Source organism: Haliotis asinina, unplaced genomic scaffold (assembly GCF_037392515.1).
Source record: "Haliotis asinina isolate JCU_RB_2024 unplaced genomic scaffold, JCU_Hal_asi_v2 scaffold_18, whole genome shotgun sequence".
Taxonomy (NCBI): Eukaryota; Metazoa; Mollusca; class Gastropoda; order Lepetellida; family Haliotidae; genus Haliotis; species Haliotis asinina.
Genome location: NW_027133890.1, coordinates 1,233,577 through 1,249,787, shown reverse-complemented (window position 1 = coordinate 1,249,787; position 16,211 = coordinate 1,233,577). Strand labels below are relative to the sequence as shown.

Genomic DNA, 16,211 nt, shown 5'->3' with positions numbered 1-16,211 from the left:
CGCAAGGTGACGAGCTCCTTAAAGGCGCCGTCGACGATTATTACAACGCAGTTGAAAATAAATCCAAACTCAAGCCGTTGGGAAGGAACTATTCCGATTTTACCCTCAGCAATGGCACGCTGCGTTTGAAGTCTCGCCCGGAGATCGATCTCATGAATAAACGCACTAGAGAACCGCTTGCTTTATCAACATTAGCCGGTAAACATGGAAGTCAGTTGGTCCAAGATGAACTAGGTTTCATAGATTACGGTGGCGCGCGACCTAAGCAGTATCCTCCGAAGTTAGTTCAAGGTCTGGAAGGCATCAGGGACGCCACATCAGATCAAAACATGACTTATGATATTAAAAAGATGTTGGCCGACTACGAGAACGAACCCTTCCCGGGGCTCGAATTTACCGTTCGGGAACTGAGGGGGTTGGACCTGTTGATGCAAACCATTCGTGGTCAGCTCTGGAAAAGCACAGCCAAAATGAGTGAGATAGACGACCACATCGCCTATGAAAAGAAAAAACTCGGTGAAACTGAGGACGAGTCTATGAAAGCCACCATTGAGGAACGAATACGTAATTTGGAAGATGAAAGGCAGACCTGGTTGGAGACAGCGTCCGGCTACAAAGAAAAGCTTAGATCCCAGGTCAGCCGTATACGGGAAACCATCAATCAAGTCCTCCACAGAGACACCACGTTAGCAGACAGGATTCGGATATTGTTCCGGGAGCAAGGGGTCACCATCGCCAGCATTCTGACTGCATTGGGTTTTATCATATCAACCCTGGTGGTGTCACTAACAGGGGGTACCCCTGTTGGGTCTACAGGAGGCGGCGGAACTCCAAGTGGCGGTGGGGGTGTTAAAGACTGGATCAAAAAACTCGGGGAAGGCCTAGCTAAACTGGCTGGTAAAGCCGCCGAAGCCCTTCCCGGCATCCTGGGTAGTATCGTCTCGTGGTTGTTGGGCGCTCTGTCTAAAACTGCCATGTGGCTCAGTCAAAACCTGTGGGCAGCCATCGTCGCCGTGGCGGGTCTGGTGTACGTAGCGGCTAAGAAATCTTTAACCAAATAAGTCCTAAAGTTACCCCACCAACCACTAAGGCTGTTTTATTATCAATATGCTGCTGATAGGGGGGTACCCCCACATGTATATGGGGGTGTGTGGGGGGCACATGAACTTTAGACTCCGGGGGTGGCGCAACTATACCCGTTTCACGTGGTTGGGTGTGTGGGATATGTGGGGTGTTAATATCGGGGTTGATACCCAACTTTTGATCCTTCGTGGCTATGACTATTTCGTTGTTATAACCCACCACTTTTTTTATTCTCAGTTGCATATCACTCGGAGCCATGTACAACCCCACGCCGAATACGTAATTGACTTTCGATCTGGCGTATTCTAACACGTTTTGGTAGCGTTCGATGGCCCTCGGGAGATCAACTGGAGAATTGATAGCATCCTCAACGTTGGAAACGAATTGTGTCTGAGCGTCGTAAGCAGTTCCCTTACCGAGGATGTTAGAACGCGTCATCGACTGCGCACCCAACAGCGCCCACACGTACGTTCGAATCGAGTCGTTCAAGCGTATTGTACCAGCACGAGTGAATCCTTTCGATGTTTTTGAGATCATTTTAGTCCAGGCTGTGGCTGCATCAGGACTGGTTTGCTTTATACAGCTGACATGGATCTGTTCATTCGTTGTGGGGCCTGTAAATGTATGACGGTGTGGGTTGTATGAACCATCTTTAGAACCGGCATAATATTTTCCGGACCTGTAGAAGTACACGAGAACTATACCGAGACCATGGTTCACACCAGGAAGGCGAAAGTCTTTATTCGTTGGAATCTCAAACTCCCCACAAACACGTTCATAAGCGCGTCTATCATAGGGGTTATTCGTCATACTCCACGCTTTATCTTGGGGAAGAGGAGCACTTATTTCCTTCAATATTCGTCTCGTTTGATAATAAATATGAAACAAAATAACCGCCTTACTCAGTTCGTCTATACCGTAGTCTGGTTTCACACCCGACCCCGTCGTCGCACACCACACAGCAAAGTTGAGTTGGTTTTGCCAAAACTGCATTGGGTTTTGATTCCAGTTTACCACCGCCTGCGCGTTATTAACGGACACGACATACTTTTCAAAGATATCAATAAAGGTTGTTTTAAACCCCGTACCATCTGCATTCACCACGATTTTCAAGTGTGCTAAATCCATATTATAATTTATAATTCATATATTATAATATGTACATAACACTTCCAGGAATAACGAGCAGTGAGGCCGTTCAGCTGACGCACGCGATCGATAACACGTCAGGCCAACTCGAAGTCGCACTCTGCGATATCACCTACCTACCGCAATGGACTAACATTAATATCAGCAACAATAAGCTGTTCGTCAGTGGAACTCGCAGCCAGATAACTGACGGCTACTACAGCGTGTGCTCTCTAAACGATGAGGTCTTCAAACCCCTGGGAGCCGAACTCAAGATTAACGACTCAAACGGTACAGTGGTGTTAATCAACAATGGAATAAACCCTTTGAGGCTCGGCCGACCATTAGCAAGGATGCTCGGTATGTCTCCTGACGAGATAAAACCAACAACAACCGTCACAGGCACGAAGTTACCCGACCTAGTACCGTACCGAGAGCTGTACATTCATCTCGGTCAGGTGAGCACAACGTATAACATTCAAGGAGGCCACCCTTCCACTATACTGAGAGCAGTGCCAGTGAAAACTGAGAAATACAACGACGGTAGAACCGAGTCATTTTCACCACGGCAGTATAAGAAATTAACCCAGGGTAACATACCTGAGCTGACAATATCGGTGTTAGATATAAATCATAATCCTGTAAATATAGGATACCTCAGCTTAACACTTCATGTAACATGACCAGCGCACAAGGACCCGGAGTGAAAAAATGCGTCAATATCGGGATCTCCGACCTCGGAGACACGCGTGGTTTCGACGCTCCCGGAGTAGATGGTAAAACGTACGCCTTGCAACTGAAAAACAACATTTACAAACGCGTTGAAGTCTCCTCCGGTGGAGCCCTAAGCGATGTAGTAGATACCACAGGAGCAACAGTCAACACTAAGTACGCCCTCGTCAACACCGGAGATGACAACTGGAGAATATACCCATCGTTCGGGGGTAAACTGTTCGACTTAGACGATGTTGAGAGAACTACCATCAAAAAGAACCGGCCATATAAGCTCGTCTTCACCGAAGATGACAAGTGGGTGTTGTTAACTGATTACGACAACTGGTTTCTCAATATTAAGATCTTCTCCCCCTACGTGTTCACTGATAACAAAGACCACTACCTAAACAAAGTCGTGAACGATGGATTCCTGCTCGTGGCTTACGTCCCAACTCAGAGACGTAGCGTAGTCGTCAGCCCAATCGGCAATTCACCACTCCACATGCTATCGAGTAAAACGGGCATACAAAACGTGGCATTACAGTTGGTGTCTGAATTCGAAGGCGTGGACAAAATACTAGATGGTATACCGTCAAACACAACACTGGTCATCAGAGTCTACCTAGGGGAATCATCGGGGGATAACGTCGAGATCGTGAAGGGGGTCAAACTAGGGTGGGAGAAACGACACAAGGATCAAGTTTGCAACGTTTACGTGCGGGTGGGTGTCGGCTCCAACACCAGTCTACAGGGTGTCAACGTGATCGTGGAAAACAAGATATCACTAACCAAGATCTTCCTACGTAACAACATACACTTTATTGGTATGAATTTAATCCCTGAATTATTAACAGAAAACCAGTTGAAAATTATATAATAATATTATAATAATGACCAGTCATCATCCCAACACTACGCTTAACGACCTGGGAGATACAGAGGGATTCGATCAGCCTGGTGAGGAAGATGAATTATACATCCTGCACTTCAAAGACAACGTGTACAAACGGGTGCCGTTATCAGATTTTAAAGAACCCAAATGGCTGATCAACTTAACACCAGCCTCACCTTATATCACAATAGGTGAAAATGGGGTGATCTCTAAGATTAAGAACAACGGTAGTTGGGTCGGGGATTTCATTCCGGAGAGGTCATTAATCATGATAACTACTGGTCCCGGAAAAAATAGGTTAAGGACTATAGTAAAAAATAAATTACCATTTCGCAATAATCATTATAACGTATATCTTGATATATCCTCCCCTTTCACACTCATCATAGAAGTCTTCTTTTTCTATTTAGGTAATGAAAACACCTCAAAAGTACAACAAATTTTACCCGGGGTGTCAATACACTGGTTTGATGAACACACAAGCCAATATTGTCGTATTGTTATACAACAGGATACCCACGGGGCCCCTATAAACCGCTTAATAAGCCTCAGTGGGGTTTTTATTACAACAGAAAAGTCTATTAGCCTCTCACCTATTACCCTGATTGATGGTCTAGATCTTGTAGGCTTCAAATATATTAATAGACAATTAACTGAAACCCAATTAAAATATCTTTCAAAATATATATTATAGGATGGGTCTGTACCCAGTCGTAGAGGAAGTAGCGAAGACGTTGGAAACCGTAGATGGGTTCCGCTTGAGGCAGTTATGTGATGTGAAACGCCAACTAGAACAAGACCGTGACACGCGGAAAGCTCTATGTAAAAAGTACAATAGAGCTTTCAATATCGTGGACGGGGCTGACACTACCCTTATGGCAACCAGCATGGGACTAGGGGCGGCAGGCGTTGGGTTGTTAACCACCATCGTGGCTGCACCTATAGTGTAAGGTATTGAAATAACGGCTGGGGTGACAGGGTTGGTAGGGTTGGCGCTTAAGTTAGTATCACGCAGACTTAATCGTAAGGCATTGAAACATGACGAGATCAGGGTTCTGGCTGAAGCAAAGCTGAACACAGTGAGTGAGCGAATTTCCACGGCACTCTCTGACAGTAAGATCTCAGAAGAGGAGTTTCGTTCAATCCTCTCTGAACTCAAAAAATATAACGGAATGAAACAAGATGTTCGATCCAAGTCTCGTAAGTCTACTATCAGCGAGGATGAGAAAAAAAAGTACATAGAACAGGGGATACAAAAAGCCCAGCAAGCCTTTATTATGAACACCAAAGAGATCGTAGGCGGTTCACGTTAAACTGTTTCATCGAGGTAAACGTGACATAGGTCAGTCAAAACTTACAACAAATTATTGATCGTACCGCCTGCCAAGTCACGGTAAACGTGATGGTGTGGCTTTGTAGTAGGGGCAATAGTAGCAAGAGCTAATGGTCCCACCAAAGCCTCATTTAGTAAATGAGGCTTTTTAGAGGGGTTTTTGAAAAGTGAGCCAGAATCACTATTCCCTATACTACTACACAAAAACCGCGGAGGTAGAGTTAGTCAGGTCACTGACTTTGTGTGCTGGCGATCATGGTGCCTGAAGTTGAGAGAGTTCGACTCAAGGTAATACACGTAGTAGAATCTGTACTTTACTGAGTTAGTGAGTGAGTCAACCTTATACGTCACATAGACATTTTTTCTGCCATATGGTGGCGAGAAACATTTGGTTTAACTGTGAAAGATGTCTGCCTCAAAGGACAGTGACACATTAGCAAGTTATCACAATTTGAATCTAAAAACTAACCAATCCAATTGATAAAAGAGTTTATTCAACACAACGATCAGTATTACATCTGATGTCAGTAAAAGACTACCAGTCACCAAAGCCCGAACAGCTCCTATGGAGTCATAGGGACTTAAGTACTTGGTTTCCTGCATCAACCCCAGCAGGATTCAAGCCGTAACTTTGACCACTGGCAGTCGTAGGCAAGCTAGCCATATATTGAAACATGTCAAAATATGTGAGTATAAAATACATAGTTATCTGCAAGGTACTGCAATGCCATTTAGACAAACATGCTATCATTAGAAGACACATTTTACTCGGAAACTTTACTAAAACAATATACACATAAATTACATTCTATCATACAATGGGTAGTGTTCACGGCAGGATAAAGCCAACGGATATTTTCGGTGTCCGTTGGGGTCATATACGGATACCGATGCAAATTAGAGAGGTCATATGCAAATTTTAGGGACTACTTTCACACTGTAAACAAACATGGCGTCATGCACATCTTTCGGCGGTCGTGTCCAGATTCACGGCCGTGGTTACGGTACTGTGATGCCTTGATGAGAGAAAATTGTTGTCTCGTAATGATAGATGGGACTGATTACGACTTCACCAACACCGAAACGCAGGCGTGTTGTAATCATTGACTCGTACAGCAGCCAGGAAAGTCTCGAATGAACTGTTTGACACTTTGTCAGTTGACAAGTGCGCTTGCAAAATGAAACGCAAATATTATAATTATTGTTCAAAAGTTTAACAGAAATTTTCCCAACTTCCTCACGACAAGGTTCGCTAAATACAATGTTTATTCCCATTGCAGGATATTAACCATCCCAAAACACACTCGCGTGATAACTAGACTGATCACTTTCAAAACGGCACTGTGTATTGTTTGTGTATTGTTTGTGTATTGTTTGTGTATTGTTTGAGTATACAATTACATTATACTCATTACATTTGCCACCCTCATCTTCTCCAAAATGCGCAACATTTAAGACTGTCATTGGTTAGGATACCAGTTCCTTCACAGTGATAGCTGATCTGAATTGACACGGCCCTCTTTGGGTCAATGTCAATAGTCAGATAATCAAAGTAGTTCTTATCATCATCTATGTATCATTATTGGAAGGTTTTGTGGTTTCACAGGTCACAACATGTTGCCTGTATTCTTTTCACAAGCGGAAACTACCTAACGATCCTGAATTCGTATTGCATATTCACCATTCAAAGTCCTATGGGTAACCCTTATTTATGATACCACAAATAGAATATTTTGAAGCAAACATGAAGGGTTGGGTTGAGGTGCATTCATATGCCAATATGTTGACATGGATCCCCTTCAATCCAGCCTTTAACAAAGTTTATATAAACTGCATGCCCTTATGTGCATTGAAACATCTAATGCAATTCCGCCATTTGGCATGCAAAATCACACAAGAAAGGCTAATTTAAACCTGCCCTGCCTTTTCACATGTTCTGCTTTCGTGTGAGTCGGAGAAAAAATATTTAATTCAAAATGGGATGTTTTCCTTGTTGACGGGAACATGAAACACAAGCACATTTAGACCCAATATTACCACGTCCACGATCAGCAGCACACGGTCACAGTAGCAGATACGATCAGGTTCTTACTCATGGTCGTCTGTAGGAATACATCTGGATACAGTGGTGAGTTGTTACACATGGTCGTCTGTAGGAATACATCTGGATATGCGATTGTTTCAGTATATGTCTTGATACAAAGGCACGCCAGGATATATCGTGTTCTTGTTACAGATGCGATTGTTACAGTATATGTCTTGATATAAAGGCACACGAGGATATATCGTGTTCTTGTTACAGATGCGATTGTTACAGTATATGTCTTGATATTAATGGCACCAGGATATATCGTGTTCTTGTTACAGATGGATTTCTGTAGCAATATGTCCCAATACAGATTTAAACATATCTATGTTTCTGTAACAGTATGTATGAATATAAGTGTATTTTGTTGCGCATATTGTATTGTAACTTACAGTTTTACTAATCGTGTAATTTATTTTTTTCAGATTCATCATGTTCATTACGGTCACTCTGTGTTTGCTGACCTTTGCATCAACAAAAGGTAATCCTCTTGTGTATTTGAACTGACGTCAGGTGAAGAAACGAAGCTGTGTCGGTAAAAATTCACTTTGTAATGTTAGTATCTGCATTTCTTATGATCTATATATTTTACAGCAGCTCGTTGTGAGGAATACCTTCAGTGTGCAGTCTGCGACTCTCAGAAGAGAATCTGTACATCATGTCACTCGGGTTACCACGGCAGCACGTGTGAGTTAGTCTGCAACATTGGCTGCAGAAACGGAGCCTGTGAACTTACAAGTCGAGGCATAGAGAACTGCACTGAAGGTTGTGTCGCAGGTTTTCGAGGCCCCAACTGTAAGGTTCCTTGTTCCTCACCCCCAGAGTTGTGCCAGGAATGTCCAGGTGGGTGCCAGGAAGGGTACTGCCAGCTCGGCTCCTCCTGTGTGTCTGGGTGTAAAGACGGCTTCTACGGTGCTACCTGTAAAGGCTGTTCCAGCACGTGTAAAACATGCAACAGGACTAGCGGGACATGTGTCGAATGTCACCAGTCTCATTTTGGCTCGAACTGTACTTATCCATGTGATCACTGTCACGTGTCGTGCAAGTTTGGGTGTGAACACGGATGTGCACCAGGATTCCATGGCATTTTCTGTGAAAACAACTGTAGTGAACATTGTCGAGGGGAGTCTGATGCGAACGGCGCCATGGTGAGTTTACCTGAGTGTAGCCGGGAGACAGGTGACTGCATCAAGGGCTGTGTTGATGGCTGGTATGGACCTTCTTGCTCCTCTCAGTGTAACCCCAGGTGTAAGTACAAGAGATGCTCCCCCTCAGGGGACTGTCAACATGGCTGTGTACCTGGATATTACGGGAGTGTCTGTAGCCCCTGCCCCAAACACTGCGTCGACAACACTTGTGACACGGAGAGCGGGACTTGTCAAAGATGTGACAACGGATTGTACGGATTGTTCTGCAATCAGAACTGCAGTGTCTGTCTTGACGGTTTCTGTGTGGAGACATCTACCGTTTGCTCTGGTGGATGTGACGTCACAGAGCACGACTGTATCTCTGCCTGCACAAACAACTGTACTGAGACAGGTAAATTATGATTCCATATTTAGGCTTACCCTCGATAAAAGATTCTTGTCCAAGTGTGAAAGGTATTGTGAAAAGGATTGGAATATTATTAATACTGATTACTCCATGTGCAATATGCAGTTTAATCATCTGCGTCTCTGTATAACTCTCCTGCCAGGACATAATGCACGTGGAGCGTCATAAGGCATTCCATCTTTTGAATGGCGTACCTTTGAAACTTTCGATAGTTCCAAGGTTTGGATTTTAAATTCAAGACTTTGTTCAAATGCATTTATTGATTTGTGCAAATTGAAGGGGATTTTTTTGTATTGTGAATGTAATGTTTAGTTTGGCGCCTAGGATTACAACCAAAGCATTATTATTTAAACTACAACGTTGAGCTGTATCTGGTTTATTTACAGTTAATCAGACGCCAGACCAAACTCACAGCTTACTTGTAGCCATACCAACAATGTCCTCGCTCCTTCTCATCTGCACGGTGGTGGCGTGCATTCGTTATCGTAAAGGTTTCTGTACACGAATGTACGTGTCATTTTACATTTCTCTATCACCCATGATCACGCCAGGTCATGCTCAGTGTTGCCACCTCACTGAACTGTAATATGTTTAAAATTTAGTTTCAGTAATTTGTTTTCTTTTTGAAACGCAAAATAATACACAAAAGAGAAGTGAAGAAGTCTGATGCTTCTGAATGGTTATATCGCTGGCTTTGTGATAAGTGTTTGACCATGAGAACGTGGGTTCGAATCCCGCACGGGACTCTACCTGATAAAACTACTGACATCTGTAGTTTACTCAGAAAGTGACATCCTAAATACAGCACACTTCCCATTATATGTTTTATACTTATAAAACAGGCATTGTGTATACGCTTGCTCTTCTGCCTTGCCGCTGACACAGCGCATGAATCACTCCCCAATGATTCTAGATGCATCAACATGTTTCTATTGATAACATGTCATGAGGGGGCATACAACTTTACATTATGTTGTTGTTTATGCTTAAAGTTTACATTTGTGACTGTCCGCCACACCTTTACAGCACTTTTACTAAGACTAGATGTTACAAGCCTGGTTAAGACTAGATGTTACAAGCCAGGTTAAGACTAGATGTTACAAGCCTGGTTAAGACTAGATGTTACAAGCCTGGTTAAGACTAGATGTTACAAGCCTGGTGGATCGGATGCCCTTGTACAATCTAACCTCAAACGTTGATGTCTAATATGAAGCGACATGAATGGTCAAATATTGTGTACAAATGCAGGCCTAGCATAGTCACCTGACTGACTACACGAAGCGTCATTGGGACTCTCGGGGAAGATCATTACTTTTCCTAGGACGGATTTGGTGGATTCGGATGATGTCGTAAACGCTCCTCGATTTATCAGTTAGGATATCTTGTGGGCCTGGATCGGGTCTGTGTTGATGAAGCCTTACCTTGAGACTGTACTGCCGTAGGGTTAGGCGTCTTCTTCAGTTGCTAAAACGGTAAAGAAGACATTTACAAAACGTCTCCAAACGTCACAGCATTCAGGTTTTCGTCACACACTATCACAGGCGTCATAGCTGCAGTTGTCCACCCATCACAATCGTTACAGCTCCACCTCAAAAATCGTCTTTTCCGCAGACCTTGGTCTGAAGCAGTCCGTGTATCTGTAGACACTTGCACTACGTCATAAATGTTGTGTGCTCCACAATGTTCTGACGACAATGTTCTGCCGTCAGAATTATATATCAGGCTGTGGTTCTTGCACGGATCCCGTAGACTCTTAGCCTGTTCTCCCTGCGCCTTTACGGGCAGATTACTTTGTGGTGCCTGTGTCGTTTGTGCGTGGTTCGAAAACATCTGTGCCAAATGTAGTTTTTGTGAATTGCCACGCTGCGTCGTACAGACACAATAAAATTCTCTCATTCCTGCTATCAGGCATGTTAAAGGCACGTGCAATTGCAACGAACCTACAATTCAAAATATAGTTTTGTATCAATTTACATCCATGTGGCAATTCCGTGTATATGCTCCTCATAGTTTACATTCAGAGAATTCATAAATTATCTTAAACTGACATTCATTGAAATAAACTGTGCACTTCATCTGTTTCAGAGAAAAGACAGGAACCAACGGAGATGGTGTCGAAAAGCGAAAAGAAGCACGCCGGACTTCTACACATGATTACTGTGATGTCGGAGAGGGAGAAACTGGTCCAGTGATTGTATACCTATAGTGGAGCATCCAGTGAGGTTGCAAGCTTAGGTTGAACCGACCTATGCAATGACACTACAAACAATACCATGACACTTATGACCCACTCCAACACATAACACCTTAACTCTATGACACCAGGATCCACTCAGTGAAATTACCATAACATTCTCCATTCACGTTACTAACCCACACCATGACACTACCGGTACAAGCCATGACACTACCAACTCACACCATGACACTACCAACCCACACCGTGACACTACCAACCCACACCATTACATTGCTGGTCCAAACCATGACACTACCAATCCACATCATGACACTACCAACTCATACCATGGCACTACCGACTCACACAACTACACTACCAACTCACACCATGGCACTACCAACTCACACCATGACACTATCAACCCACATCATGACACTACGAATCCACCGCATAGCACTGCTGGACACACTATAACACTTTTAAACCAAATATGACACTACCAGCCTATACCATGACGCTACAAACCCTCATCATGAGACTACCAACCCACACCATGACACTACCAGTCACATCATGAAACTAACAACATACACCACGACACTACAAGCAAATACCATCACACCACCAGCCAACATCATCACACTCTCAACTCACACCATGACACCAACAACTCACGCCATGACACTAAAAACACATAACTTGACACTACCAGCACCATGGCACTGCAAACCCATACCATGACACTACCAACCCACATCATGACGCTGCCAACCATACCCTGACACTACCAACCCACTCCATAACACTACAAACCCACACCATGACACTACCAGTTATACCATGACACTAACAACTCACACCATGACACTACAAACTCACACTATGAGCCCACATCGTGACACTACCAACTCACAACATGGCACTAACAACCCACACTATGGCACTACCAACTCACATCATGACATTATCAACCCAGACCCTGACACTAACAACTACACCCTTACACTACCAATACACATTATAATACTGCCGACCCACATCGTGACACTACCAAATCACACCATGACACTACCAGTTATACCATGACACTAACAACGCACACCATGACACTACCAACTCACACCATGACACTACCATCCCACTTCATGAGACTAGCAACCCACACCATGACACTACCGACTCACACAACTACACTACCAACTCACACCATGACACTATCGACCCACATCATGACACTACGAATCCACAGCATGACGCTGCTGGACACACTATAACACTTTTAACCCAAACATGACACTACCAGCCTACACCATGACGCTACAAACCCTCATCATGAGACTACCAACCCACACCATGACACTAATAGTCACACCTTAAAACAAACAACATACACCATGACACTACAAGCAAATACCATCACACTACCAACCATATCATGACACTAACAACTCACACCATGACAATAACAACCCACACTATGACACTAACAACACATACCTTGACACTACCACAAACAGCACCATGACACTGTAAACACATACCGTGACACTACCAACCCACATCATGACACAATCAAACCAGACCTTGACACTAACAGCTACACTCAAACACTACCAACCCACACCAAGACACTACTAATTGCACCATGACACTAACAATCCACACCATAACACTACAAACCCACACCATGAAACCACCAACCCACATCATGACACTAACAACTCACACCATAACACTAACAACCAACACCATGACACTGCCAACCCAGGTGATGACACTGATAGGTCACACCATGACACTAACAACCTACATCATGACACTACCAACCAACAGCATGACACTACCAACTCACACCATGACACTAACAACCCAGACTCTCACACTACCAACCCAGACTCTCACACTACCAACCCACACTATGACACTACCAACCATACCCTGACACTACCAACCCACACTATGACACTACCAATCAACACTATAACACTACCATCCCACATCATGATACTATCCACCCACATCATGACACTAACAAGGCACATCATGACTCTAACGACCCACACCAGTGGGTGTAGCCATTCGTAAGCCTGTAACTAGCTCAGCTGCATTAGTGGTTTTGGGTTCTATTGAGCTTAATTATATTCCTTTTTTAGTTTAGCATAGTCAAATAATGACAAAACAAACCAGTTACGTATTAATAAAGCTTTGAATTATCATAGCCTGTTGTGTTTTGTGACAAAGAATCACAAGGGCCATGTCCCAGCATGATTACTGTACAGTGATCTGATCTGTGGGAGTAATGCACCCAGGCCTTCCACACAATGAGCCATCATTACACATTGGATACCATGTTATAAAGAGAGACAGGCATTTTATTCAGTATTTTAGGCCAAACGACTCATAGTACAGTTTTACATTTTTTTTTCAAAATTGCCTACTTATAAAACCAGCACTGGAGTCAAGGAATCTTGGCTTTGTCTTTGAATCAACTCTTTGAGGTGAATCACACATCAACAAAATATGCCGCAGGGCATATGCCAATATACGCAATATCATTCAGATAAGGAGATTCATCACTCCCAAGCTGCTACTTTACTAGTCCAGGCATGTGTGCTCTCGCATCTAGACTATTGGAACGCTCTGCTGTATGGACAACTCAAGACCAACAAGTTGCAGCGAGTACAGAACTCAGCAGCCAGAGTGGCGACGAGAACACGGACATCTGACAGCATAACACCTGTTCTAAAGCGCCTTTATTGGTTGATAGTGGAACAAGGGTGAAATACAAAGTACAGATGTTTGTGTTTAAATCGAACCCACCGAGAACTTTCCGGAGAATATAGAGGCTCCCAACACTGCAGCCTTCAGCATTACCCAGATTGTCAGATGGGCTGTGCTCCCGGTGGAGAACCCGGGCACTCTCCTGATCTGCGCCAAGAGATCAGGAGGTACCAAACCAAGGGCACCGAGAACAATGGGAAGCCTGACGACAGTGTACTTGGGATGCAAGCGAGACCTTTAAAAGGCGAGATCCGCATATTTATCATGCTTTTTCTGAATCTTGCCAATCACATTGCTGTCAAAAGGGACAGAAAATCCAATGATATAAATAATTTCATTGGTTTTATCAAAAAGGACAAGATCATGTTTGTTGGCTGGAATTCGTCTCAGGCTGTATATTGGCCTATTCCAGAGACGTTTGAAAGCATCATTTTCCAAGATGCCCTGGACATGTTCAGGGCCGTACCATGGGTGGACCTCGGGGTCAAAGCCACAGGCATGTCGGAGTAAAAGCAGCGAGTTATTAAAACAATGTGTCATTCCACCGATACTTCATAACTTCATGTATTCAAACGATCTAATTCTCTTAATATATACTTCCAAAATGCATTGAAGCTCTATCCCCGTTGTCTGTGGAAAGTACTCAGCCAACATTCGGTGTATCCCCCTTATCACATCCCCCAAACTCCCCTCCATTCCTCACCTCCAGGGCAGGACCCTTAATTCTCACATTTTACACCATGAGCAATAGCTTCAATAACGTTTCGGGATGTTCAAATGCAATGTGCCTTTTCATATTGCCATGTGGCTCAAGAGAAACAAAGCTGACTTGAAATCTGGCCAGTAACAATTTTTACCATCAAACGTATCTGGTCTAACTTCCATGACGGACAGGTTTTGTCATGAGCGGTTCCCAAAATGGACTACCATAATCACTCTGATAAACCTTATCACCTGACAAGCTAGAATCGATCAAAGAAGTATTCGACGACCGACCGTTAATTAACCCTGCTGCTGAAGATGCTCGCTGGTTGTGTCTAAGGGAATAATTCTGTCTGTGAAAATCTGTATTTGAAACACTAAAATGAACAGAACGACTATCTTGTCTATCACTACCACCATAACCAACCCCTTGATGGAAATCTGAATTCTGTCAAGAATCAGTTACAGTACAATCTGTCAAAATCGGACTCGACTGGGACAGGCTTAATTGTCCGAACTACACAGAGTCCGAATTGTGCAATTTGACATTACTTAGTATTACTAGTAAGAAAATGGCAAATCCGGGTCACGGCACCAAATCTGTAATAGGCGTCCTCTGTGAGTCAGCCCAGTGACAGGAGTTCAATGCAGAGTGTAAATCGATGTTTCCCTGTTCATGGTTTATTATGGACTATGCGTTGTGTAATTTTAATAAATGATGGAAACCTACAAACCGGCGGAACAGTGTACACTCTTCTTCAGTTCAGTTCTTTCAACAAAATATGACTCAAGGCAGAAGTGTAAACGACAATAATAATTTATTCTATTAAATAAAACGTAAGAAAAATAAGCAAAACAAATGCATAGCTACACTACGTGACCGACGAAGGAAATTCTAATGGAATTTTACTGCCAAACGTGAGTAATAAGTAGAATAAATGACTACAAGATAACGACGTCAATACGGTGCTTGCATAATAAGCAAAGATGTAATTATAAGCCAGCTAACTAATGTTCTAGAACAGTCTGCCGGAAGTCAACAAATAGGAAGCCAACGGCAAATAACTCTAAACTACTGCCTTAGAGGCGTGCTGCTTAAATAATTCTCTGTAGGTAATGTAGCCCATAATTAATTCTCTGTAGGAAATGTGACCCATAATAACTAACACTAAAACCTTAGATACTGTGACCCAATTACAACTACAGCAATAATAATTAATAACAACTCTAATAACGGAAAATACACTCTCGTAACAACATGTGCATGGGTCAGTGACCTTAACCAATTACTCCCCAGCCATAATAAACATGGCTGCTGTCTTTACCAGTACCGTCCACCATCCTGAACTACCATCTGTGAGTACCCCAACGAACGCTCTTGGTCTTCTGATTGCCAGGAACAAGAATAAGCAATCCCCACTTGTTGCTATTCCGATCCACAATTCGACTGTGGTTCATCTGCAGTAGAAGGAGCTTCATTATGTTACGAGAGTGTATTTTCCGTAAATTATATTGTTGGTTAAGTAATATTTACTACTTGGGTCACAATGTTTAAAGTGAGTGCTAATTATTATGGATCACATAATGTTCAGTGGTTTTCCTACTTTGATAGCAGGCTTTAAGAGAAGCGCTTTAAAGTTACCTTCCCTTGAGTAAGTGCTTTGATTAGTTGTGCATACTTCCGGGAGACTACTAGAAGATTCTACGTTGATGGCGACGGTCGCAAAGTGTTCGAATGCTCAGGAATTGGTGACTT

General features: G+C 43.3%; 1 protein-coding gene across 1 annotated transcript in view; it reads left to right on the top strand.

The window, feature by feature from the left end:
* The window catches only part of LOC137269927 (multiple epidermal growth factor-like domains protein 11), a 31,449-nt gene extending 20,467 nt beyond the window's left edge, over positions 1-10,982 (top strand). Inside the window, exons 2-5 of the mRNA XM_067803768.1 lie at positions 7,662-7,717; positions 7,831-8,775; positions 9,177-9,275; positions 10,876-10,982. Coding sequence (XP_067659869.1) covers positions 7,662-7,717; positions 7,831-8,775; positions 9,177-9,275; positions 10,876-10,982 — 1,207 coding nt within the window. The remainder of the gene's footprint in view (positions 1-7,661; positions 7,718-7,830; positions 8,776-9,176; positions 9,276-10,875) is intronic.
* Positions 10,983-16,211: the final 5,229 nt, after the last annotated feature.